This window comes from Sus scrofa, chromosome 3 (assembly GCF_054392235.1).
Source record: "Sus scrofa isolate SSC_HxYL_T2T_F1_AM1 chromosome 3, Sscrofa_HxYL_maternal_Yorkshire_Landrace_v2.0, whole genome shotgun sequence".
Lineage (NCBI taxonomy): Eukaryota > Metazoa > Chordata > Mammalia > Artiodactyla > Suidae > Sus > Sus scrofa.
The window spans coordinates 102,469,346-102,495,668 of record NC_139385.1 but is presented as its reverse complement, the minus strand read 5'-3'; the positions used below and the strand labels follow the sequence as shown (position 1 = coordinate 102,495,668).

The 26,323-nt window shown below is 35.8% G+C and overlaps 1 protein-coding gene across 50 annotated transcripts in view; it reads right to left on the bottom strand.

The window, feature by feature from the left end:
* The window catches only part of NRXN1 (neurexin 1), a 1,114,648-nt gene that overhangs the window by 605,995 nt on the left and 482,330 nt on the right, over positions 1-26,323 (bottom strand). For all 50 annotated transcript variants that reach the window (XM_021088237.2, XM_085019302.1, XM_085019323.1 and 47 more), the window contains 2 exons: positions 14,327-14,765; positions 200-583 (listed from right to left, as the gene is read on the bottom strand). In XM_021088237.2, the coding sequence (XP_020943896.1) occupies positions 200-583; positions 14,327-14,765 (823 nt within the window). The remainder of the gene's footprint in view (positions 1-199; positions 584-14,326; positions 14,766-26,323) is intronic.

Sequence of the window (26,323 nt, the reverse complement as noted above, 5' to 3'; positions counted from 1 at the left end):
CCACAGCAATGCCAGATCAGAGCTCTGTCAGCGACCTGTACCTGCAATACTGGATCCTTAACCCAATGAGCAAGGCCAGGGATCAAACCCGAGAGTTCATGGATACTAGGCAGGCTCATCACGGCTGAGCCACGATGGGAACTCCCTGAATACACTTTTGCTCTCAGGGGAGTCAGATGCTTGGATTTTGGAATCCTACCTCTCTCGCAGGACCTGCCAAGATAGCCTGTCCCCGAACAATCGCAGACATATCTGTTCCACCCATCCCTGCACATGCCATTGTTTTTGCAAGGGTTGCTAAGGCACGGTTTTGCTGTTTCCCTTGAGCAGGAGGGCTTCACTCCAGCGGTACTCTGAACTTCAGCCATTTGCCGGATATCTTTGCTCTGGCCATCAATGAACAAATCTCTTATGCAGCCCACGTAGCCATAGTTGAGCAGCGCAGTCCACACTTCGGTGGGGAAGACGAGGCCGGCCTTATTTTCTGGCAAGCCCCCCAGGTACAACTCATCATCCAGGTCCAGAATCTCACTCTCGCCAGGAGCAGTGTAGGGTGTGCGCAACGTGTTGACAGAAATGGTACCTGTTGCAAAGACAAAAGAGCACACAGGTCTTTACAGAGGGCACCATGTTCTAAACGGCAATATTTCTTTCCTTCAGCTGCCTGAGGATGAACTCCTTGAGGGCAGACAGTTATTTTTCTTTCCATTCCTGGGGTACTTCTCAGGGAAATGAACAGAAATAGGTGGAATTAAATAACTCTAGAAATAAGGCAGATTGTCACTAAAATGGTTCTCTTTCATTTTGGGAATGAAAACCAAAGTTTATAGCCAAGAGTCTTTGTCTCCCCACAACAGTTCAGGGAAAGAAAGAAAGGAAAAAAGGAAGAGAGGAAGGAGGGAGAGAAAGGTGGAAGGGAGAGAGCAAGGAGAAAAAAAAAATGCCTTAGTATCACTCTCTAACAGTTCAACCAAGATAGAAAGGAGGGGAAAGTGGGAGGAAGAGGAGGGAAGGATGGGGGGCCGGCACTGAAGAGAAAAGGAGAGGGAAAAAAAAAAAAAGGAGAACTGGCATTCTACATCACTTTCTGGAATAAAATCAGAGTCCCTTTGGTAAGTATTTGTTTTCAAAGCTGATGTGCATCTGCAAACCAATGAAAGGTTGTGCCCCATCTTTAGCCGACTTCATTGTTTTTATTGAACACAATACTTTGACACATTATCTATGTCAAAACCTGACTTTTCACACTTTAGCAGTATGAATCTATTGATTAGCCTCTAAGGTCTCAGTTTGTACATCCATAACATGAGCATAATAGTACCACCAACCTCACATGAGTGTGAAATAAAATAACACAATTAAAGTGTCGGTTTTGTAGTAAGTACTACATAAATGTGTATCATGAGTCACCATAAGAACCAAGTCAAATTGGGTGGGTTTTTTGGGGGTTTTTGTTTTGTTTTGTTTTGTTTTTAGGGCCGCACCTGCGGCACATGGAAGTTCCCAGGCTACGGGTCAAATTGGAGCTACAGCCACAGGCCTATACCATAGCCACAGCAATGCCAGATCCAAGCTGTGTCTGTGACCTACACCACAGCTCATGGCAACGCCAAGTCCTTAACCCACTGAGTGAGGCTAGGGGTCAAACCCGCAACCTCTTGGTTCCTAGTCAGATTCGTTTCCACTGTGCCATGATGGGAACTCCAGGTGTGTGTTCTTTTAATTAAATAAGTTATTTATGTAAATTGACAAGCTTTTTTTTTCTTCCTAACTCCAATGTAAAGGGAAAATAATTCTATTAACTTATAAATATACAGGGAACCCAGCCCTAAGCAGAGGATGCAGAGGTAGATATTCACATAAGATTATTTGAGGATCACCCAAAACAAAAATTACAGAATTCATTAAAATAAGGAAAAAGGAGGAGTTCCCTGATGGCTCAGCAGGTTAAGGCTCTGGTGTTGTCCTCAGGTTCACTCTCTGGTAGGGAACTTCTGCATGCTATGGACATGGCCAAAAGAAAAACAAGAAGAAGACGGAGAAGAAGAAAAAAGGAAAGACAGAAAGCCTTTTCCTGATCAAAACTTCCATCCTGTACCACCAGATTACTCAAAGTTCTGTTAATATTCCAGCTCCAGAAAGATCTTTGTAAAAATGCAAATATAATACCTGAAAATGACACCACATTGACCCATCTCCTGATGATTCCAGATTTCTTTCTCTGGTCTAGACCATAAAGCAGTCGCAGAAGAGTTTAATGAAGAAAGAGTATTAGAAGCCTGGGGGATTTAGGGTGCAGACAAAAACTGGAGAGGCCTGAGGACTGAAACCTAGATACAGAGGTAGAGACAGAAAGGGAAGTATAGCATGGGGAGAAGGTGGCTAGGAAGATGCATTTAGTTCTTCCACTGACTACCTAAGGTCTGGAGTGATGCAAAATGTGCATCTAAGTAGGCAGGGCCCAGGAGACTCCCAATCCCAATAGAGGAGTGCTATTCACTGTGGGCAGTGTAATGGGATCTGTCTTTGTGAGGAAGAAGGCCATGGAAGCCGCTGACAGAGACTGTGTGGCCAGCCAAGTCATTAAGAAGACATTTGTCTCTCTAGACTTCCACAGAAAAGGCTCCTAGGGGAGAAACACTCAAAGGCATTGCTCTTTTGGCCTTTTAAAGAGAGCATTACAATAGGGATTTTGGAAGGAGGCAGCAAAGGGGAAAATGACGAAGTACCCATTTTTACTGTTCACATTTGTGCAAGTGTTTAGAGGAAAACTGATTTAGGAAAACCCAACTTAGAAAAATATTTTAAAAGTCATTTAAGGCAAATGAAATATATACGTTGAGAGAGAATGGTGGCACTTTTCTAAATAGAATTCCATTATATGCATTTTTAATTGTCCAAAATGCCCAAAGAGTTGAGTTGAGATGATCCCTAACCTTTGCAGTAGTTAATGGAAGTAAGAAAATTATGAGAAAGAGTAAGTTTTAATGACAAAAAGAAAGGCGGACATTAAAAAAAAAATGTGAAAAGCAAACTGTTGATGCAATGAACATTGTAACTTGTATTTTTAGGATAGTTGAAAGAGAGGTGCCACCCCAGTTTTCCAATTAGTTCAAGAAGACTTCCTATAAACGAATACATAATACTGAGAGATGACTGTTAGGTGACAGAGTAAGTGAACAATGACAAAGTTTTATAAGAGTGGGGATATATTTTTATGCAATTTCCCCATATGCCTCTTTATTCATAGAACAAGCTTGATTTAGCTCAGGGTGGGGACAGCGCTTGGAAAAACAGTCTTGTCTTTATTCATGGAGTTATAATTCTGACACTAAGGATGCTTGGAAGAGTCCTGAGATGAGGGAATTTGGGGGCTTGCATAACACTTCACTCTCTCCATCTCCTGCACAGAGTTTGCATAGCTCAGTACACTCTGGAGTTTCTATATTCAGAGCATTTACATTCTCTGGGGCCAATCTGCTGCCAAGTATTTCGGATAATTATCCATGAAGAGTTTGTTTGACAGAATGGAGTGACTGGGACTCTTAATTTTTATTTATGGTGTGTTAGTGCCTGCTCTGAACAAATTATTTAAATTCAGAATGTCTTTATCAATGTGTTCATTTTGGCTGAGGTACGATATTCACTATACCTTTGTGATTAGAGTTTTCTGATCACAACACCTAAAGTTAATCTATAGCTTTCATATAGTTTACATGTAGCCCAGTGCACACATACTCATAGACACACACACTGAAACGACACTTTAACAGGAAAATGTTTACCTCTACTACCTCCAAGGCACTTTGATAATTTTTCCTTATTGTTTAAGTTTACTAATATAAATTTTAGATGTGACCCACCAAATTGATTTCAAAACCAACTAGTATGCTGTAACCCACTGTTCAAAAAACACTGAGAGGTTACTATCATAAAAGATAAAGTTGTTTTTCTCATAGCTCCTTATAATCCCTTTAAGAGACAATTTTAAAGTTCTGGAGTTCCTATCGTGGCTCAGTGGTTAACGAACCCAACTAGTATCCATGAGGGGCCGGGTTCGATCCCTGGCCCAGCTCGGTGGGTTAGGGATATGGTGTTGCCATGAACTGTGGTGTAGGTCACAGACATGGGTTCAGATCTGGTGTTACTGTGGCTGTGGTGTAGGCCGGCAGCTAGACCTCCAATTCAAGCCCTACCCTGGGAACCTCCATATGCCGCAGGTGTGGCCCTAAAAAGACAAAAGATGAAAAAAAAATAATAATAAAATAAAACATTTAGAAAAATAAAGTTCTCACGTGAAGAAGCAATGAAAAATGGGAGAGGAAGCAAAAGAAATATAAACCTAATTTCAACTCAAATATATTCCAAAAAGAATTAGCACATTAATTTAGCCCCAGATTCAAGGTATGGAGGCTCAATGAGCAAATGTCTATATTACATATCATTCACTGAAATATTTTTCAAACAACATAATAGAATGAAATAACCATGACCAAAAATCAACTAGATGCTCTACATGCTTTGCCAATTCACTTAAAAGTGTTAGAAAATCTTTGCAAAAGTAATGGTAAAAAAGGAAATGGATAGAACTTGAGTAGGAACAGGAACAATTATTTTTATATTTTGAGAACTCAAAGAGTAAAATTTTATTTGAAATAACAATTATATTTTATTACTTATTCAAACCCAAGTAGATATTTCTATTTTAGCCTACACATGTGCAAATGTCCTGAAATTTAGCCTACACATGTGCAAATATTTCTGATAAGGGATTTGAATCCCTAATTCCTTAATGATTTTGTTATTGGTACGAATCAAATGACATTTTCACCTAAGCAAAGGACTTATCATAGAATCACTGAATTCATTTAAATCAATTTAACACTTACACATATGAACAGTGAAATTTCAATTCTAAGGTTCTCAAGTACCTATCTCATTGTAATTGAGTTCTAAAGGCAGGGGTTACCAAGAAAACATGAAACGAATATTTAAACCTTAGTCATCAATAACTAAAGAAAATGAGTTGTTGCCACAGCTCTATATAAATAGAAAATAAGAATTTTCCAAGAATTGAAGCATGACCACATGTAAATATATATTTAAAAGAAAAGAATTTGAGTATTATCTGAGTACATTATTGCTTATATGTTATAGGGTTATTACCCCTCTATTTTTTTCCAGGAACTACAAATATTGACACCTTCTCTTCAGAATAGCTTGATTATTTCATGCATTCTACCTTCTTCCACTATAATTACACGTGGAGTTTCTAGCAAATTAAACAAATATTTTATGTAAACATTGTTATATCTGTGCTGTTAAACATTTATAGATGGTAGTCACATTTGGGAACTTATTTGGATGAGTGCTTCCTGCTTCACTATTTAAGCATCCAGAGCACCCTGCTGTGCTATTTTACCTTTAAAGAAATGAAATTTCAGCTAAAAAACAAATATATTTGTGTACTCCAGATTTTTATCATTTTAATGTGGCAATCACATTAACTTATATTAAGAATTAAACCTAGTTGTTTTCATGGCATATATAAAAGGTAAAAACAAAGGTGATAAATAGATAAGGTAATATTTATTTAAGAATATTCATAAGCATAAGTGATAAATTCACATTTTATGTAAAATTATATGTAAAAGATGAAAAACTGTTTAAAACAGTTCTTAGTTATAAAAATGGAAATCAAGTTCAGGATTTGCTTTGGTATTTATAAACTGTTGGCTTCCACTCTTTTACTCATTCACTTTTTCTTGGCTATTCCATTTCCAGAAGATTAGCTTACAGGGTGAAAAGAAACATGAAGCAAAGGTGAGATTTAAAATAAGTTAATTTGGTCTCAAGTTTTAAATTACTGCAAAAGTTCAAGTGATTGGGAAGTGAGGGGTTAGAAAACAGTGTGCTGCAATGGAAAATGATTTGGCTTAGTCAAAGGAAACCAATTTTCATGCTCTAGCTTTTCAACTAGCCAGCTGAGGAGACTTGCCAAATAATAGATTCATTAGGCCTCAGTGTGTCTCTTATGAAAAATAAAGGACTTGACTGGATGGTCACTAAAGTTCTTTTGTGAGTAAAAATTTTTGAAATTACTCCTTAAGATAATTTTTTAGTTAAATAGAAATGTTACCTATCCATAATTCTGCTTCACTTTTCACTGCAGAAGAGAATCAGATTCCACAAACTTACAAATTTATTTGTCAAGTTATTTAGTAACCTATTAACAAATCTAAACTCAGGAAAAAGGCATAAGCAATAAAAACAGAATGAAGCATCAATTTCATGGTATGATACAAAATGCAAAATACATAATTCCCATAAATAATTGGAAAAAAAAGAACCAAAATATTCATAAAGGAAGTTTTGGAATACTGGGATTATGAATGGAGAGCTTTCTTCCTTCCTTCTTTCTATTTCTTTTTTTCTTTCTTTACTTTCAGTTTTCTGTGTCTTTTTAAAAAGTAATTTCATGTACTAGGTTTATTATAGGAACTGAAATAAACTTTGCTTGAAAACAAAACAAAAATGTGATCTTAATATAGTTTTCTGTTTATTATTACATTTTACTGTTTACCTGGATTACTGCGAGCTAGAAATTGCAGCAATTAAACTGATAGATGAAAAAATAAATCTTGGAGCAAAATTTTTAAGTTTGATAATATCTAGTAAAGACTAAGAGAGAGAGAGGAGAAAAGGCACTTCAAATATTGGAGATATGAGTGTAGACTGAAAGAGTCTGTTAGTAAAATAACCTGTCATATCTTTAAAATTAAATATACAATTAACCCAGCAAGTCCAGTTCTCAGAATGTGTCCTATAGAAATTATGGCTAATATGCATAAGATATAATATTAAAACTTTCTTTACGCATTAGCTTAAACTGAAATTTTATAAAAGTAAAAAGTTAAATGTTCATCAATAGAGGAATGATTAAGTAAATATTGATATGTTCAAAGTAAGGGACATATGACGTCACAACAAAGAAACAGCATAGAAAAATTTCTTAGTATTTTTTTAAGTCGCCCAACAAGTTGTGAAGAGTGATCTTGTCTGCGTAAAAAAGGTCTACATTTATTACATATGTGTATTTCATATGGATATGTTGGTGTATAGGAAAATACCTGGGAATTTTTCAAAACTAAATTATTTTAATAATGGAGGTGGGAGTGACTTAGGTAGGGAAGTGCGTAGTGAAGGAAAACTCTTCACTTATGCAGGTTGTTTTTTGGTTTTTTGTTTTGTTTTGTTTTGTTTTGTTTTGCCTTTTCTAGGGCCACTCTCGCGGCATATGGAGGTTCCCAGGCTAAGGGTCGAATAGGAGCTGTAGTCTCCAGCCTATGTCAGAGCCACAGCAATGCAGGACCCGAGCCGCCTCTGTGACCCACACCACAGCTCACAGCAACGCTGGATCCTTAACCCACTGAGCAAGGCCAGGGATGGAACCTGCAACCTCATGGTTCCTAGTCAGATTCGTTAACCACTGCACCACGACAGAACTCCACTTATGCACTTTTTGAACTGCCTGAACACCTTCACCAACAGCACATATTCATATACTACATACATGTCATAAGTTAAGCATGGGAACATATATAAACACACACTCAGAGCAACATATGTATACCTATGAATTTTAAAAATGATCATACACAAGGCTGGGAAGTTGTAAGTATCAATCAAGCAACATATTTTGCAGCAATTAAAATATCATTTTGCAGAAGTTCCATAGATTTGCGCTCAGCTTTCCACAGTGATGGTCACTGTGGCTGGGTGTGGTCAGGTAACTATTTTCTGAGGATACAATTGTCACCATAGTCCAGTGTCTGCCCCTTGGCCAGGTAGGTCTAGAAAGGAGACTTTTTGGATTTGGATAGCGAGGTTCCATCTCTCAAAGTTTGACTGATATTCACCAAGCCCATGAGACCAAGGTAAAAATAAAAATGCCAAGTTATTCATTCTCTATGATAAAATTAATTATTGCAGATACGGAATGTTTTCTAGGTAGCTCTGTCAATATGGGATGCCAGTTTATAATCCAAATGTGTCTATGTTAATTTATGATGGGAGCTTTAATTATTACAGGAACCAGAATATACATCTGCATAACATCTATATAACAGGTCTATCTTATCTCTCTATTGTAGTTAGATTTACAATGAGAGCTAACTCTTACTTAAAGGAGTGGGGAACATGGATTCTGAAGAAGGAGAGTGCCTAAGGTAAGGAAATGTATCGTGATATCATACGATGGTCTGGTACCCTTCCCCATCCCAAATAAGATAACCTGCCTCTATATTTACAGCAGGGGTGAAGTACTAAATTCCCCTAGGCAGTGCTTAGATGGGTATGGCCAATATTTGTCTCTGTGGCTTTCTTTGCTACAGACACTGTGCATGTTAACACATTTGAGTCCTACAAGCCTGGAAGCCTGGTTAAGGTGCCTCAGCAAAGCTCGGCTTTGACTCTTAGGTGCTGTTTTCATGATTATCAGAAAATAGTTTGTGTTACTTAGATATTTTTGATTAAAAAAAAGAGTTTATGACATCATCATTAAATAGTCTGAGAAATTGTTTATACTTTAATTGCAACTATATAAAATATATGAGCATGTTAACAAAAACTAGAGGAAAATGTGCAAAACTGAAAATGTTTTGAGCAGGAGGAGTTTCTTCTTTTTAAACATGTTCAGAGTAAACATAAGCATCAATTAAATAAAATTTAACATAATTTCATGCAAAATTGACTCCTTCTAGTCATTAGGCCAGTCAAATAATTGATAAATTATGGATAAGATATTTTAGTTTTCACATTGATGGGTAGTGATTTATGGACATGGGTGCAAAATAAAGCATTACACATTTACTTAATGTTATCTCAATATATGCAACAGGCTGCTAGGTAGAGGCATGGGAGGAATGTTTATAGTCAGAGGGAAAATTCAAATCAAGATCTAAATAGAGAAATCATCTAATGGTTGTTCAAGTAGAAATGCGTAAGAGTGGTGATTCATGAATGGTATACACAGAAATCAGTGCTGGTAATAGACAGCTAGAAAGTGCTGCTCACATCAAACAGTGATTACTATAAACCTCTAATTATGTGCTCTGGAGAGAGCCTTGTGCTTTTCCCACTGTAATTTCTAGTTCTTAAACTGGAACTCTATGACTTCAATTCAAATCTCAATGGCTTCTTAGCTGTTAAATGTAGGCTTACCCATGAATAACTGCTGATACAATCTGCTGTACCCTGCTGTACACAAGCAAAATTTGACAAGAATAATGAGTTTTCTCTTTGATTTCAATGTGTAATGATGGTTTGAAGGAAAAAAAATGACTGGCGGTTTGCTATAAAAATACTTGAGAGGATACCCTTAACTGAGCCAAAGAGCTTAACACAAATTTAAACAATACTCATGCCCCAAGAAAACAGTCATTAACCTCCTCCTAAATTTAGCAAAATTCACACTTTAGCTAAATACCTGGGCAGCTGTCTTGTGTTGAGTTTGAAAGCAAAAGAAGGAAAGGGGAACTTTGGAAAGGGAGGAGGGGTTGGTAAGAAAATGTTCAGCTGTACGTCCTGTAAAGCTTGCAGAGTAATGAGCCCCTTCAATCATATTTATTAACTCAGCAACTTAGGGGCCTGGCTCTTTTAAGTAGCTATGTTATCCATTTTTTGCAGCACTCAAACCATACACTCTGATCTACAAAATCAGGCTGGCACATTGTATGGTCCACCTTTGCCAGTTTAGTCCAGTATCTGAAAATGCCATTTGTAGCTTAGCCCACAGGGCCTCCCATGTCACCAGGTCACAGATAAAGCAAGCAATGGAAATATCTATATTGTAAGGAGAAAGGGACTGTGGCCAAACACGTTCAGTCAAAGTAGGGGATGAGTGGGCTTCTTTCTTTCCCCTAGTCAAAGAATGGAAGAAGAGAGAGAAAACCCAACACAACTAACTGTGCTGAAAATGAAGTTCTGGAAAAGTATTCAGATGAAGGCAAATTCCTCATCAAACAAAGAGTTCAGGTACCCACCTTTTAGTGAACAAAGGACAGAGGGCAAATTAGCAGAAGATGGACATACTGAGCAACTATCTCCTTGTCAGTAGCATGCTTTCTTTCCTCAGAAAGAATGCCTTCCCCCAGGATTAATTTTCCTTCAACCTACATGTTTGCTAAATGATATAAGGATCTCATGAACAAGCAGGAATAGCAGTCCTGGTCTCACAAAAGGCTGTAATTTTTGGACTAGACTTACTGAAGTTCTAAAACAATTGTTTAACTTCTTCACTGCATTACTATTTTTTTATTTTTTTCTGGATGCCTGCACTTGGAGGATGACACTGTATTGGTAGAAGAAGGACAGCACCTGTAATCTTATATTGTGTAAACTGATTTCAGGAAGTAATGTAATTCCTTGAAATAATTTCATTTAAAACTAAAAGAGTGCTTTTACTCTCCAAGTGTAATGACCATTTACTACTTTTAGAATATTAGGGTTGGTTGGCATTGAGCCATTCATGTGCTTTTATTCTTTTTTATATACCAAATATGTATTCAGCAAGTATTTATTATACAATAAAGCACCTGGACCTGTGGATATAAACATAAATAAGAGAGGCCCTGTCATACATGGATTCCCTTGTAAACTAGGAAATATTAAAAGTTCAGTCCATCCACCAAATATAGTTTTAATCCTATCTCTGACCAAGACAGCCAAAAGTTATTAGCATCAAATTAATCACCATGGCTTTTAGTCCTACTTGCTTTAGTATGGTCAGTAGGAGAAAGAATAATTCATAGGACTGGGTTCCGTCTACTTTAATTACAGAGATAATATGACTCATCAAATATTTTTAATATTCAGCTAAAGGGTATCCCAGGCAAATCAATAGATATGACCTTCATTGCCCATGAGTCAGAAATCAGCCCACATAGCCCTCTTGACATATCAATATTATTTCCCACATTATATTAAGAGTAATTTTCATATAGCCTCTGGATATAACTGAAGTGAAAAAACGGGTGAAACAAATTATTTCTTGAAATTCTAGCTTCTTAGTTTTAACTGAGCTATAAATCTTAGTATTTCACCAAGCCTAACTCAGAAACACCCTTTAAGTAAAATAAAAGCTGAATAGAATAGTACAGCTATTCATTCAATCTTTAAAAAGCTGCTTTATACCAAACCAATGCAGTGTGCAAATATAGAACTTAATTAAAATACTATATATAAAATATTAACAGCTGCAGTTATTAAAATTACATTAAACTCCCTTGAGCTAAGCCAACATAATATGAGTTCTCTTTTTTTAGTAAAGGCAGAACTTGGTTTAGTGAATGAGCATTGATTTTTACATTATTTGTTCCAATTCACTAATCTAAAATTGTAATCAAATAAAAGTACTTTACCATCAAAACACCACAAAGCATACTAAATCCTTCCATTGGATTCCAGCAAAAATCCGGTTTTATCTTCTTTTGTACTGCAAGCAACATTCACTTAAGACATCTCTCTCTCCTTCCCATCCAGTTCTGAACTTCATAAATTAGATATTTTCCCCTTTGACATTTTCCAATTAGGATATAAACAGGCCACTTTACAAACTTTTGGTAATTTGGATGAATTAAAGAGCTTAAACAGAAAAAGTAGATTTTACTCTGCTTGAGGTATGTATTTGATCCTTTTTTTTTTTTTTTTTTGTCTTTTGTCTTTTTGTTGTTGTTGTTGTTATTGTTGCTATTTCTTGGGCCGCTCCCACGGCATATGGAGGTTCCCAGGCTAGGGGTCAAATCAGAGCTGTAGCCACCGGCCTACGCCAGAGCCACAGCAACGTGGGATCCGAGCCGCGTCTGCAACCTACACCACAGCTCATGGCAACGCCGGATCGTTAACCCACTGAGCAAGGGCAGGGACCGAACCCGCAACCTCATGGTTCCTAGTCGGATTCGTTAACCACTGCGCCACGACGGGAACTCCTGATCCTTATTGTAATAGGTCATCCAAGGAATTTGGGAAACTAATTAGATTGCATCACCACTTAAGACTGGAAAGAAATATCTGGTATAAATCATTATGAAGTGAATAATTAATGGTTTTATGTCCCTTTTTATATTATTTTGCATTTTACTAAAACTTTGACATTAACCATGTATTTCTTCATACATTTCTTCATGCTTCTTTCTAACTAAGAAAATGCCTTATTTCTAGGTGAATGAAATACAGCTAATCTGAAGTGTATAATTTTTTGTCCCTCTGAACTTCTAAAAGATAACAACTTAATCTGATCAGTTATGTTTTAAGTTGTTATAAAATCTAGAAAGTCATTCTCAAAATGTTATTCTAGACATATTTTACATCAAACTATTTAGCATTCATAAGTTAATATTTCAAAACACAAAATTAGTCCATGTTCCCATCCTCTTCTTAAAGCTTTTGTTTGAATGTTCTTAAGTTGCAAATTAAATGCTAACTGGCAGAAATAGGTTGAGGGAAGCCAAAGGAAGGCCCTCTATGGCTGTTCTTCTGTTCTATCAATGAGCTCTTCTCAGCTTAAATCAGAAAAACAAAGAGGAATCCAATTCCTAATGGAATCAGTATAGTACAATAGACTAAAAAATATATATGTATATATTTTACTGTCTATTCTCAATCATCTAAAATACTGGAAAAAATGATAACATAGCAGAATTGCACAGAATGGTAACTGATCTTCCTTTTGAACTTTAAGGAAATGAAAGCACTTAGGGAGGTCAAATTTCCAGAGAGGGATGAATCAGAAACAGAGTCTCCAAGGTATTTGGGGGATCAGAGCACTGGGTTCTGACCATCCTTCAACTCTCTACCCTCACTCCTAGCTTTCACCCAATTTTTATACATTTCATTTCTTTATTTTAGTGGGCAAAAAAGATATTTCTAGGAAGGCAAACACAATCTCCTTTCTTAATCAATAAACAGGAAAAGAAGACATGAATAATTACAAAATAGGAAACCATTCTGCTACAGAGAAGCCAGAAATAAACAATGAACACAGAAGAGGTCACCCTGGGACTTCAGCATGGCCTTCCTAGGATAGTTACCACATATTCTTGGATCTGAAAAAAACACTGTCATCTGATCTGTGGTTCCCAGATGTGACTGATGGGGTTCCTTGGAAAGCTTCACAAAAATATAGAGTCCCAGGCCCCATGGCTATTGATTTCCCATCATTGGGTCTGGAGACCAGTGAATACTGGGTCCTTCCCAATATGCTTTACAAAGAAAGAAATTCAGGCCCACAAAAAAATGCCTAGGCCAAGCTTACACTTGTATTTAGTGGAAAATCCAGAGCAGATCGTGTAGCATAAAAGCAAATAAGGGAGTGGGGGGGGAGAGGGAGGAGGACAGTGGCTGTCTTCAATTATAAGAAGATAATTGGATTTGTAATTGAGAGGTACAATCAGTATGAAAGCATAGGGTGAAGAAAGTAAAAAACATAAATATTGTTGTAGACCTAAACCAAGTTGCCTCTCTCCCTCTTCTTTCTGAGTTTCCACAAATCCTATTTCCTTTGCCTGAATGATTCTTGCCCCCACCTACCTAATGCTATTCAAACCTAAAGTCCCTAATCTACCTCCAAATGTCAGAGTAAGTACACGTTTTTTCTTCAGGCCTTTTCTCTTACATCTCCTCCTTCCCCCACATCACATCCACAACTCCAAAACAACAAAAAGTGCAGCAAAAGGAAGCCAGATAAAAGAATTCCTGTTGATGGAATTCCAAACCTCTTCCATAAGAAAGGGAAGCTATTGGAAGGCAGCAAGCAGAGTTTTGCCAGTGTCTTGAAATCCTACTGTATTGATTAAAGTGTTTCTGATACCAGAAGCCCAACTTGGATAAAAAGTCTACCGTATTAAACTAAGGGTTTGATATATGGCTTGTTGAAAATTTTTTCATATTTCATATTTCCCTCCTCAGGCACCTCCAAACATACAAGGATTTAAGAGATAATTGGGAATACGAGAACTCTGAGTTTTGTCATTTGCAAATTCAAGATAAAATTTCCTGCAAGATTTGGCACTTGATTATCCATTTAATGTTCATTTTAAGAAGCTATTCTAGAAGCCACTTGAGCATTTGGGCATCGATGCCCAACTATGATGATGAATTACCTCCTGATTCTTACATGATGTGAAACAGAAATAATAACAATTTCTTTTACCCTAAAGGCAGAAATGCAGAAAATCTTTAATATGTCTTGGTTTTAATTCCTTAGGAATGGTGAAGAATGGATGGAGTGTTCCAGCAAATAAACAGCATTAAAAAAATGATAAATTACCTGACCGTCCATCTCTCTGGAAGTCCACATGATACCATTCTCCATCATTCACCTTCTTCTGCAGGGCTTTGATTTTGATTGTACCTGACCCCATGTCCAGGAGGAGGTAGAGGTGGCCATCCAGCATCTCAATGGCAAAGAAGTCAACCTTTATCATCTGGGGGTGCTTGGCGTCTTTTTGGTGTCGTGGCTTTCCATGACTAAATAAGATGAGGCCATTTGGCTCTGTTGTGCGGAAATCAAATGATATGGAGCCTGTTTTCTTTGCATTCCATTTAGGCAAAGAGATGAAAGATTCTGGGGTTTCGAAGGTGATTGGGTCCAAAGTTGCAACATTCTCACATTTAAATGCGACCACTCCATGGATCTTCATCTTAGGGTCTCCTTGCTTGGCAAGTCGAGATAATTCCAGCCTTACATCATTATTTTTATATACAACCTGTAGGCAGAGGATAGCAGTGAAAAACTAGGTTGATAGTTTCATGTTTAGAACTTATCAGTTCATGCAACTTGCAAGTACATCATGAAAAGATACACAATGTTTAGTGCCTTTTCATGTATAAAACAGTTTTTTTTAACCAAATAAAATCCAGGTATTGACTGTAACTATTCTCATTTAATTTCATTCAATTAATGTGAATATATACACACACAAAGTACCTATAGTTAACTCAAATAACTTGAATAAATCTTCATAGAGCTTTCATTATTCCAAGCATGTATAGACTTCAATTTATAAAACCATTTGCTTTTGTTAGTTGGTTATTATGCTTCGTTAATTAAATATAACTATTGAGGTTTTTCAGTTTTACCATCACTAAAATACTTGAAATTAGTTACTTTTGTATGCCAGTCCCCTAAAACACAGGGTCTCTTCCATGGCTTATATATCCGTGGCCCATAATAACTTTGTAAAATAATCACAAGTTGAGATAGAAAACATCCTGAATTTTATCAGAAAAATCATAAAATATGACTAAGCTACAGAAGCTCTCTCTTGCCCTGCCCTATATTAACAACTGGTTGAATACTTTCAGGTAACACTGGAACTTGATGTTTACCCTAAATCCACAAAATCTATTTTACTCTTGTTCCCTTTCACTGTTAATGTATATGAATATGGATCAAAGTTTGTCTCGTACTCTTATTTCCAAAGGCATTTCATCTAAAGTGTCAAGCGGGAAGTTCTTGCTTGTTAACAGTTCTAGGACCTTTCCGGACTCTAAATAGCACTTTGGATAAATCCATCTGCAGGGCTCCACAATATTATGCATCTGCTATCATATCACCTTATAAATCACAGCTATTTTGACATTAAGGATTAAAAGAGATTCATACTCTTTCTCTACAAAGTGCATATCATGGCTTTCCAAAAGATATAAGACATACTGACTCAAGGTAAATTAGTTATCTATATCCAGATAGCTAAATTCCTTTACAAAGGGCCTCAAAATTTCACAGCAGGCAACTGGTCAGTTTCTATATTTATGTACCCATATAAAAAAATATATATTTGTATAAAAGAAAAAATAAGTCTATGTCTAATTAGTGCTATAAAGTTAACCAGGTCCACACAGCTTTGATTTCTTCCAAACCCATGGCCAATTGAGCCAATATTTACTGTGGCCAATGAGTTTCCTGACAGGATTTATTAACGGATACTTTACTTTTCAGAGTGATTAAGAGTGCAAGCTCTGGCATCAGACTCCCTGAGTTCAAATTCCAGCTCCAGCACAACATAACTGTATGACCTCTAAGACTTTTTTTATAGGGCGATAATACTTTACAGGATAGTTAAAATAAATAAAAAAGAAAATGCATGGGAGGAAATTTACATAAAGGCAATCAATTCAATGCCAGACACATTGTAAGATTTCAATAAATAAACTACATCAAGCTGTGTGATAATAAACATCATCATCTCTTTATCATCTAGTATACACAGCTATATTAGTTCTAAATTAATCCACTACGAGAAAACGCTCAGAAATTAAGCACACTCATATAATTGGTATATTTACTTGATTTGTGCCAACTTAATAAATCACATCTTTTCAATGCCAGTCCTGGTGTTTTAGTTTACCTTTATCTTGAAAAAGGATTATTATAAAGAATACCATATCCCTTATTCTTTGAACAAATATGTATAAAGGATTAACAACCATCTACTGACAACAAAAGAAGAGAAAATGAACTTAAGCAATAACAAAAAGGAATTTTATTAATTCTTAAGTATACTTCCTTGAAAAGAGAAAGAGCTATTAAGCCTTGGGAAAGTTGATTTAGGATTGCTTTTCTTTGGGAATCTTTAGAAGTTGATAAAATGTTTTCCATGGATGATTTTCTAAGTTTTATGATTTCTCACTATGATTTTCAAGCTAGTTAAACCTACATTTTTTTTTCCTGGTGATTCATATTTTAATATGCACAGATTGTTTTGACATATATATTGATCAGGAATGAGTATTTTAAGATCTACATAATGCAGGTGATAATTCTGATAAACGCTAACACATCACCATGAATGAAATCACAGGAGTGAAATTGGATATTTCTGACATAAGCAAGCAGGTATAAGACTGAGTATACTACTTCATGAGTCCCACATTAGCTACAAAATGCTGAATAAATGTGGAGTTAGGACAATTCTTTTTTTTTTTTTTTTTTGAAATTAGTAAAATTTTTTTCTATACCACATTTTCCCACACTTCTATTTCAAGTATCAGTTCAGGGCATGACATAGTCTTCAATGACTCATAACAGATGTCATTCCATTCCTGTCATAAAAGCAAATCAGTGTTTCTGTTGCCAAACCAATATAAAAGAATACATTTTATAAAGTGTTTTGTGATAGAGAATTTTTATCACAAAAATTTTTTTTCTAGAATTTTTATAGAATCAGTGTATCCACATTTATTAGATACCTAAAACTTTATACATAATTGATATTGACCTATACAAAAATATTTAAAGATAAATGGAAACTTGTTACAGAAAATATATTTTAAAATACTAAACTTGAAGTGAAATGACAAGATAGGAAAATAGATAAATATTCATATCTATTTTATTTAAAAACATAATTACCTTTGTTTAAATATCATTCTGCTTATTATTTTTTAATTTTTATTATTATTTATAATGTTCTGTCAATTTCTGCTATACAGCAAAGTTACCCAGTCATACATGTACATTCATTCTTTTTCTCACACTATCTTCCATACTGCTCCATTACAAGTGATTTGATATATAGTTCCCTGTGCTATACAGCAGGATCTTGTTGCTCATCCATGCCGAAAGCAAGAGTTTTCATTTACTAACCCCAGATTCCCAATTCCTCCCCCTCCCCCCAGCAAACACAAGTCTGTCCAACATATCCATGATCTTTTCTGTTGTGTCATATATCATTTATGCCATATTTTAGACTCCATGCATAAGTGATATCATATGATGTCTTTCTGATTTACTTTATTCACTATGAGTCTCTAGTTCCATCCATGTTGCTGCAAATGGCATTATTTTGTCCTTTTTTATGGCTGACTAGTATTACATCGTATATGTATACCACATCTTCCTAATCCATTCATCCATCAATGGGCATTTAAGTTGTTTCCATGTATTGACTACTGTGAATAGTACTGATGAACATACAGGAGCATGTGTCTTCTTCAATGAAATTTTTGTCTGGATATATGCCCAGGAGTGCAACTGCTAGGTCATACTGTAGTTCTATACTTAGATTCATCTCAATAGGTGCAGAAAAAGCTTTTGACAAAACTCAACACCATTTCTGATAAAAACTCTCCAGAGAGTGGGCATAGAGAGGAACTACCTCAATATAATAAAAGCCATTTATGACAAATCCACAGCTAACATTATTCTCAATGGTGAAAAACTGAAAGCATTTCCACTAAGATTAGGAACAAGACAAGCATCTCCTCTTTCACCAACATTATTCAACATAGTCTGGGAAGTCCTAGCCATGGCAACCAGAGAAGAAAAAGAAATAAAAGGAATCCAAATTGGAAAAGAAGAACTATCACTGTTTGCAGATGACATGATTCTATACCTAGAAAATCCTAAAGACACTACCAGAAAACTATTATAGCTCAACAATTAATCTAGTAAAGTTGCAGGATATGAAATTAATACACAGAAATTGATTGCATTTCTACACACTAATGATGAAAGATCAGAAAGAGAAATTAGGTTAGGGCAGTTCTGGGTAAGAATTTCAACCATTGGTTAGGGCAGTTCTGGGTAAGAATTTCAAAGAGAGATTTATAATCTCATGGATGAACTGGATGCCCTGGTAATTCAGGGAGGTTCAGCAAGATGGAGAAGAAAAGTTAGGATTCCCTTGATCATAGTACTTAGGGTTAGCCATGCCCCACCCCCTCCCTCACCAAAAGGGAAAATGAATCTCCACTAGAATTTATGCTTTATGTAGGCAAAAACCTTGCACCAAGATCAGTGCCTGGCACAGAGCAGACACTCAATAAATACTTTCTAAGAGTTGAATAATCTTCTTTCTTCACTTTTTAAAAACCTAGTTCCAAGATTATAGGCTATAATTAATAGCCTAATTATTAATAACAATAATTACAAATATAGTTAAGCTATAACAGAATGTTCTATTGTGGCCCCATCTCATAACCTAGCTATAATTTTTAGCCAATTTCTCTAGGAAAAGGTGGAAAGTTACATACACATTCAGTTATAAATGGTAAGCTAACCTATCACCTTCAAATCATTTTTGAAATATTTTTATTATAGTTGATTTACAATATTCTGTCAATTTCTGCTGTAGAGCAAAGTGACTCAGTTATATGTATACACATACACACATTCTTTTTCTCATATTACCTTCCATCATGTTCCATCCCAAGTGACTGGATATAGTTCCCTGAGCCATACAGCAGGACCTCATTTCTTATCCATTCTAAACAGTTTGCATATGTCAACCCCCTGTCCACCCCACTCCTTCCTTCCTTTAACCTCATTTTATGGGGTGTAAACTACTTTTAGAGTGAAAACACCTGAGTTAAAATTCTCCAGCTGCAGAAGAATTTTCCTAGAACTATCCTCAGCAGAAGCACAATACATTTTTTGTCATTCTCATTTTATATTCTTTGAATGGCAATGCTAGAAGAAAATGAGCAAGTTTGGATAGGCAGCCTGATAGCTCTCAGATTCACACAACTACTTTATCTGACCCAGATTTCACAATCACTCTACTTTTCTAAACTTAGTCTTGCTCCTAACGTGACCTGAATATATTTCAATTATAATAAGGAGTAGCCAGTAAGTACTCCAAATCTTTTTTTTTTCTGCTAATATGGTTTGCAATCATTAATAATTATCCATGTCTTTTTTTCTCATTTATGTTAAAACTTGTAATTTATTTAATGGTTTCAACTTTCAACAAATCTCTATACTTTTTCATCTTAACAACTGGTGGTACTGCACGCCCATTTGGATCTTTTCATAGCATCAAGATCTCTTTGGGGATACTGATTTTGGGGTGTTTTTTGTTTTTTTTTAAGAGTGAATTTCACTCTCCTGCTTCATGGGATTTATACTTAAAAGTGTCGCTCATACTTAAAAATGCAAGAGTAGGAGTAATATGTTTGTATTTTTAATATGCCTAGGCTTGAAATCTGAGGTAGACAGTCACAGAGTATTTTATTTGATCTTGTTCATAATCCTTAAAAGGCAGCGGAAATAAATGGGCTAAAGACCAGAATTTTGAAGGTCTGCATCTAGACTTAGTTTAATCACAAAGCTTTTACCTAAGTCAGGCTGCCTAGCCTCTCTTTGTCTCAGTTTCTTAATTTCTAAAACAGACATCTGAAAAGGAAAGGCTTATCAAATCCATAAATCCTTGAGCTTTTTTCCCTCAATCTCTGTGCTCTGGGGCAGAGGGAAAACATGCCCTATTGTTCTTTCTCTTTGTCTGTTTTTTTCTGGTTGTGGTTTGCGTACCAGGGTATCTTTCCTTGTTGTGAGATGTATTGAAGCCAGAATCCAATAGTAAAGAGAATGATCACTACTTTTTCAGGTACAGAGATGTGCCTCGAGGATTATACCTATCTAAGGGTTATACACATGACTTTGAAGAACTGGTGGCTGATAGGTAAATCCCTTTCCACAAAAAGGGTGTGTGTATGCATGTGTGTGTGTGTGAAATAAGCACATAAGTAGGAAAATATTTGCCATTCATCTCAAGACTCTTTTGCTGTTATCGATTTATGTTTCAGCTTAGAAATCTTAATGGGGCACTTGAATTACTTAATTAACAGACATTGATCAAGGATGTTCATACCTTAACTATGAGAGTAAGGAGGGTGGTGCAATGAGCAGTGAGTTCAGAGTCAAAGATCTACGCAGAGATCTAGATTCTGACATGACCCTCCCTGAGAGAACACAAATGACTCCTTTTAATCTGTCTTGATATTCCCTTTCATTCTTGGGAACAATCACAAGGGAAGCCCAAGAATCTGCTCCTCATGTCAGATTTCAGAAAATTCCAGCTCATCCTCTTGCAATCCTCTGACTTTGTGGAAGTCCTTCGACCTTGCAGAGGCTCAGTATTCTCTGTAAAATGGGATAATAATATCTACCAATTAGGGTCATTGTGAAAAATGAATAATAGTTCAATTAGAGTGCTAAGGGCCTGGCACAGAGTAAGCATTCAAGTAAATAGTAGTTGCTTTTATTAATGTAGTTGTTATTATTATGAATAATAATATCATTCTTTCAGTGAATTGAAGGAGTTGTACAATATAAATGTAACATGGGTAGCAGCTAACCAGGCACATGGTACATCAGTATTTTAAAGTAATGAATAGAGCTGCAACCAGCAGGATCAGAGCAGATTAGGACTTTTTTTTTTTTTTTTTTTGTCTTTTTTGTCTTTTTGCCATTTCTTGGGCTGCTCTTGCAGCATATGGAGGTTCCCAGGCTAGGGGTCTAATCGGAGTTGTAGCCGCCGGTCTACGCTAGAGCCACAGCAACGCGGGATCCCAGCCAAGCCTGCAACCTACACCACAGCTCATGGCAACGCCGGATCCTTAACCCATTGAACAAGGCCAGGGATCGACCCGCAACCTCACTGTTCCTAGTCGGATTCATTAACCAGTGTGCCACGATGGGAACTCCTAGGACTTTCTTGTTTAACCTGATCACTATATTGCAGTTTGAAGAACACTGCAAGCTTACTTTACAGATAAGGTTTCTCAGCCAGAAAATAAATACAGGAAGCTGGGGACCCTGGAGGTTTCACTTTCACTCATGAGAGGGGTGTTACGGCATCCAACACAAAACAACCCCTCTCCCACACCTCTCTTAAGCAAGAATTGATTCAGATTTATGGAAGCTTTACTTTCTGCCAGGGCCCATTACAAAATATTTATATGTATTATATGTTCAATCCTCACAAATATCCTGGGAAATGTGTAACATTATCCTATATAATCTATAAATGGAAGCACAGAGCTCACTGAATGTCTTTCATCATGACCATATCTAATACTCTGTCTGAATATCTAATGATGTTATTAACACCAAACTTTGTCTCAGCAGGAAATTTCACTTAATTTTTGATAGCAGTTGCTGCATAGGAGATTCACAATCAGTTATTTGCCACCATGCAAATGATGACTTTGTTATAAGTTATAAGGACTATTCTTAAAATACCAGACAGTATTTTTCCTTCCATTTGTCCTGATTAAAATATCTCTAAATGAATAAAAATATCGTAATTAAGTAGAGAGATTTTTCATGTGACTATTGATTAAAATACCACTTCTGGAATTCCCTGGTTGTACAGCGGGTTAAGGATCAGGCGTTGTCGCTGCCATGGCGCAGGCTCCATCCCTGGCCCAGGAACTTATGCCTGCTGCAGGTGCAGCCAAAAAAAAAAAAAAAAAAAAAGCCCGGTGTAAGCAGAGGGTCTTACTTCTCTGTTTCTGGGACTATAATGCAGTTTTTAAACAGATATGTCATCTAGGATATTATGTATACAAATATATATATAAATCTATAGACATACAGTCTTCCCTAGGTATCTGTAGGGGATTGGTCCCAGGACATTTCCCCCTTACCCCAAACAAACATTCTCAAGTAGCACATAAAATGGCACAGCATATAACCTAAGTCCATCCTCCCACAGACTTTAGCTCATCTCTAGATTACTTATAACACTTGATACAATGTGAATGCTATATAAATAGCTGCCATTGCAAATTCAAGTTTTGCTTTTTTGGAACTTTCTAATATTTTTTTCCCTGAATATTTTCCACCCTTGGTTAGCTGAATCTGTGAATGCAGAACCCACAGATAGAGAGGTCTAACTGTATTCAAAGTCCAGGAGGATTTTAGTTCTGCTTTTTGTTTGTTTTAAACATATTTAATGTTTTTACTTGTATTAAAAGTATAAGAATATGTCAAAGATCCAAATTTAATTATTCTTTTATCCTTTCTGTGATCTGTTCCTGTACCATCTATTTATACTGATGTGCTTATTTCAAAATATAACCAAGAGTTAGCCAGTAAGAGAATGGTATAAGGGCCACTCAAACTAGTAGGAAGTAAATTGTGTTTGTTTTGCCATGACCTAGATAAGAGATGGCTGGGAAAAGGACATAAAATGCATTACAACTTTCATCCCTAAAATTACCTTATTTATTATTTTGAAATTATTTTTCAATTTCAACGCTTCCAACTTAATCAGATAAGTACTTGTTAGGTACCGAAGAAAATGCAATTTTAATCACTTCCGTATGCACATGCCTAGTCCAATAAAACATAGTCCACTGAGAATAAAACAGTTTATCTCTTGAATACCATATATGTGTATACACATGTAATGTGTAAACTATATGTGGACACACAGAGTTTATACATTCCCCAATGTAAATGTGTTTAAATGTAATGCACGTCAAACTTTCTATTCCTAATGTTGAGAAAAAAATACACACATATAGTAGAATAGATTGCACAACTCTAGATAGATAAGTAGACAATACATATGTATATATACCATTTACACACCAAAATATAAATATATTTATATACATTAAATGAATTTAATATTAAATACAATAATTTAATAATTTCAGAAATTAGAAAGTCTTGTCTAAAATACACAAAAGGTCTTACTCAAGATATTAGGTCAAAAATATCTCAGCCTAAAAACAAATTTTAGCATTTATAAGCTTAGCACATTCCAAAGGAAAGGCTAGCAGCCAAAAAAAAAAAAAATCTTGTATGAATAAGATTAAAATAATTAAGAGTTCCCTGGTAGCTCAACAGATTAATGATCCAGTGTTAGCACTGCAGTGGCTCAGGTCACTGCACTGGCATGGGTTCCATCCCTGGCCCATGAACTTTCACATGCCATGGGTGTCACCAAAAAAAAAAAAAAGATCAAAACAATTACATGGAGTTCCCTCGGTGTTCTTGCCACAATGTAGAGATATTAATTATAAAAGCAGTAATAGAGGCAAGGGGCATTATGATCACATTTTTAAAATCATTACACCCATTATTGTCCTATCACCTACCTGAGATCAAGTTTCTAATGCTAGTTACTTTCTTACACTGACAGCCTAGCACAGAACTTGCTTATAAAAAACAGGTAAAAAAAAAAAAATGTTTGTTGAACTTAAGTTATCAAGGGACTAATATGATTTTAGCTTTTCTGAGAGTGTCACACTATAGGAGTTTCTGTAATTTGAATATGTCCATTGAGGCAAATATGTACCAGGTTCAGGGACTTATGTATTTGGGATAGATCAGAGAAGGGATAACAGATGGGAAGGAAAGTGTAGGAGATGTACAAGCCCTGTACAAAATAGCTCAATACCTCTTTAAAAACAAGACTTAGCATGGGAGAAATGCAATCTTAAGGAGATATATAGAAGGCATTTTGAAAGTTAAGTGGGTTTTTTTTTGGGAGGGGGAACAAGTTGTTGGTGGTTTTCTCCCATTATCTAATCCTATTTAGAGATGATAGTCAGATAAATTTTTCAACTAAATTAAAACTGTCCCCTATACCAAAATAAATGCTTTATAATGTAATAATAATAAACTAACTATGGAATATGAAAACAGACTTCAATAATACCATTTCTCAATAAAGGCATATGACTCATTTAAGTTGAAAACAAAAATCAGTTGAAATTCAAAGAGAAAAATAATATTTTAAGAAATGTAGAGAAAGAAATTTTTTGGATTAGTTCCAATCAAGCATGACCGAATTCATCTTATTCAGAAAAAGGAGGAAAGACAAAAGGAAAAGAAAAATCCTCTTGCTTTGTCCTTCCATTCTACCATCAGTGAATTGCCAAAAGCCAGTAGGCAACACTGGGTACCATCTGCACAAGTTAGCCCTAGGAGCTAAAAGATTGCATGGTCCCTGGGTTAATATCTCTATTTAAGGAAGCTTTAAGTGGCATATGGGGGTGTAGCCAAAGAACTTGAGTTCCAGTAAATAGGAATGCCTCTTTTTCGCACACTAAAGATTCAGTAATGACTTCTGGTAAAATATATATTTAATATAAAATGATCTGCATTGTCAGTAATATGATTTAAGATGCCACCCCACCCCCCCAAAAAAACAGGTTGAAAACTAGATCAATCCCTTTATTTTCAGATGAGTAAACTGAGGCTCAGATAGGGTAAGAGACTGTTTCAATTAGCATCAAGCTCTAATCATGAACAAGTATTGGGGACTTCAGTGTTCAGTGTGCTTTCAAAAAAAAACTCTGCTAAAAAAATTAAATAGAACAATGAACCATCTCTACCACAGGCACAGCATCATCAGAGACCCTTGAGCAATTACAAATGAAGAGCAGCTGTCTTCTCAGCAACATGGCAGATAGGGAGCTATAACTGATTTAGAGGCAATTCTAACTTTAAAACCATGTTAGCTTTACAATAAGCTGCTTCTCAAATATAAAAATAAAAGTCCCTAGGGGAAAACATCTTGCAGTTATTTCCCCCACTAATGGAATTTAGAAAGACATTGAAAAAGTTAACTAGAAACAATCAACTTGCAATGTTTACTGTTATTTTGCGACTAAGTGATGAAGATATTTTCAGCATCAGTCTTTCATGATCTTGCAGAATGTAACACACCATAAATTAGGGTTGAAAACATCTATTCCAAGGCAGCAGATGCTGCTAGTAAGGGCAAAGCATGTCTGCTTTATCCAAAAACTTTTTAATGCTCTGTCAATCTCAATAAGGGGAAAGTAGCCATTGTCCCCACCCCATTCCCCAAGGGAAACTGTCTTCCCATCAAAAAAAAAAAAAAAAAAAAAAAGGGTTCAAACTGATAACAAAATAATCATGGCACCAAATGCTATGTCTAGATAAACTAACTCATGTTCTTTTGCATCTCTGGCCTCATGAGCTCAGTGAGGCTCCCTCCATCATTTAATTTTACATTTTTCTGAGAAGGTGGCCACTAGCATATAATGTACCATTTAGTATACGTTCACTGTATGCATGAATACCATTTATTTTATATAGTCTATCCTTTCCCCATGATTCATGACAACATGGACATGATGTAATGGTCTACATTGTTCTGGATTTGCCAGAGTTTCACCATTTCAATCTGTTATCAATTTAGTGTTCATCACTTTTTACTTCAGAAAATCCTCCCCCAAGAAAGATTTGTTAAATGTATTTTTATGTAAAATATTTACTATATGTTTGTGTATAACTTCTTAAATCTTTTCTGCAAATATCTGTCTTCTCTTTTAAGGTGAAAATTCAAACTGAAACCCCATACCCAAATAGTAGTTATTTATTTGAACCAACACAATTGCTAAGTAAGTCCTCTTTTTTCTACTGATTTGTAAGGGCTATGGCACATTTAATTCTTATATATACAGGATTCTTTCCCTGAGCATTCTATTCTGTTTCATTAATCTGTTTATTTTTATTATGATTCATTTCCATTTCATTTAATTATCATAGCTTTAT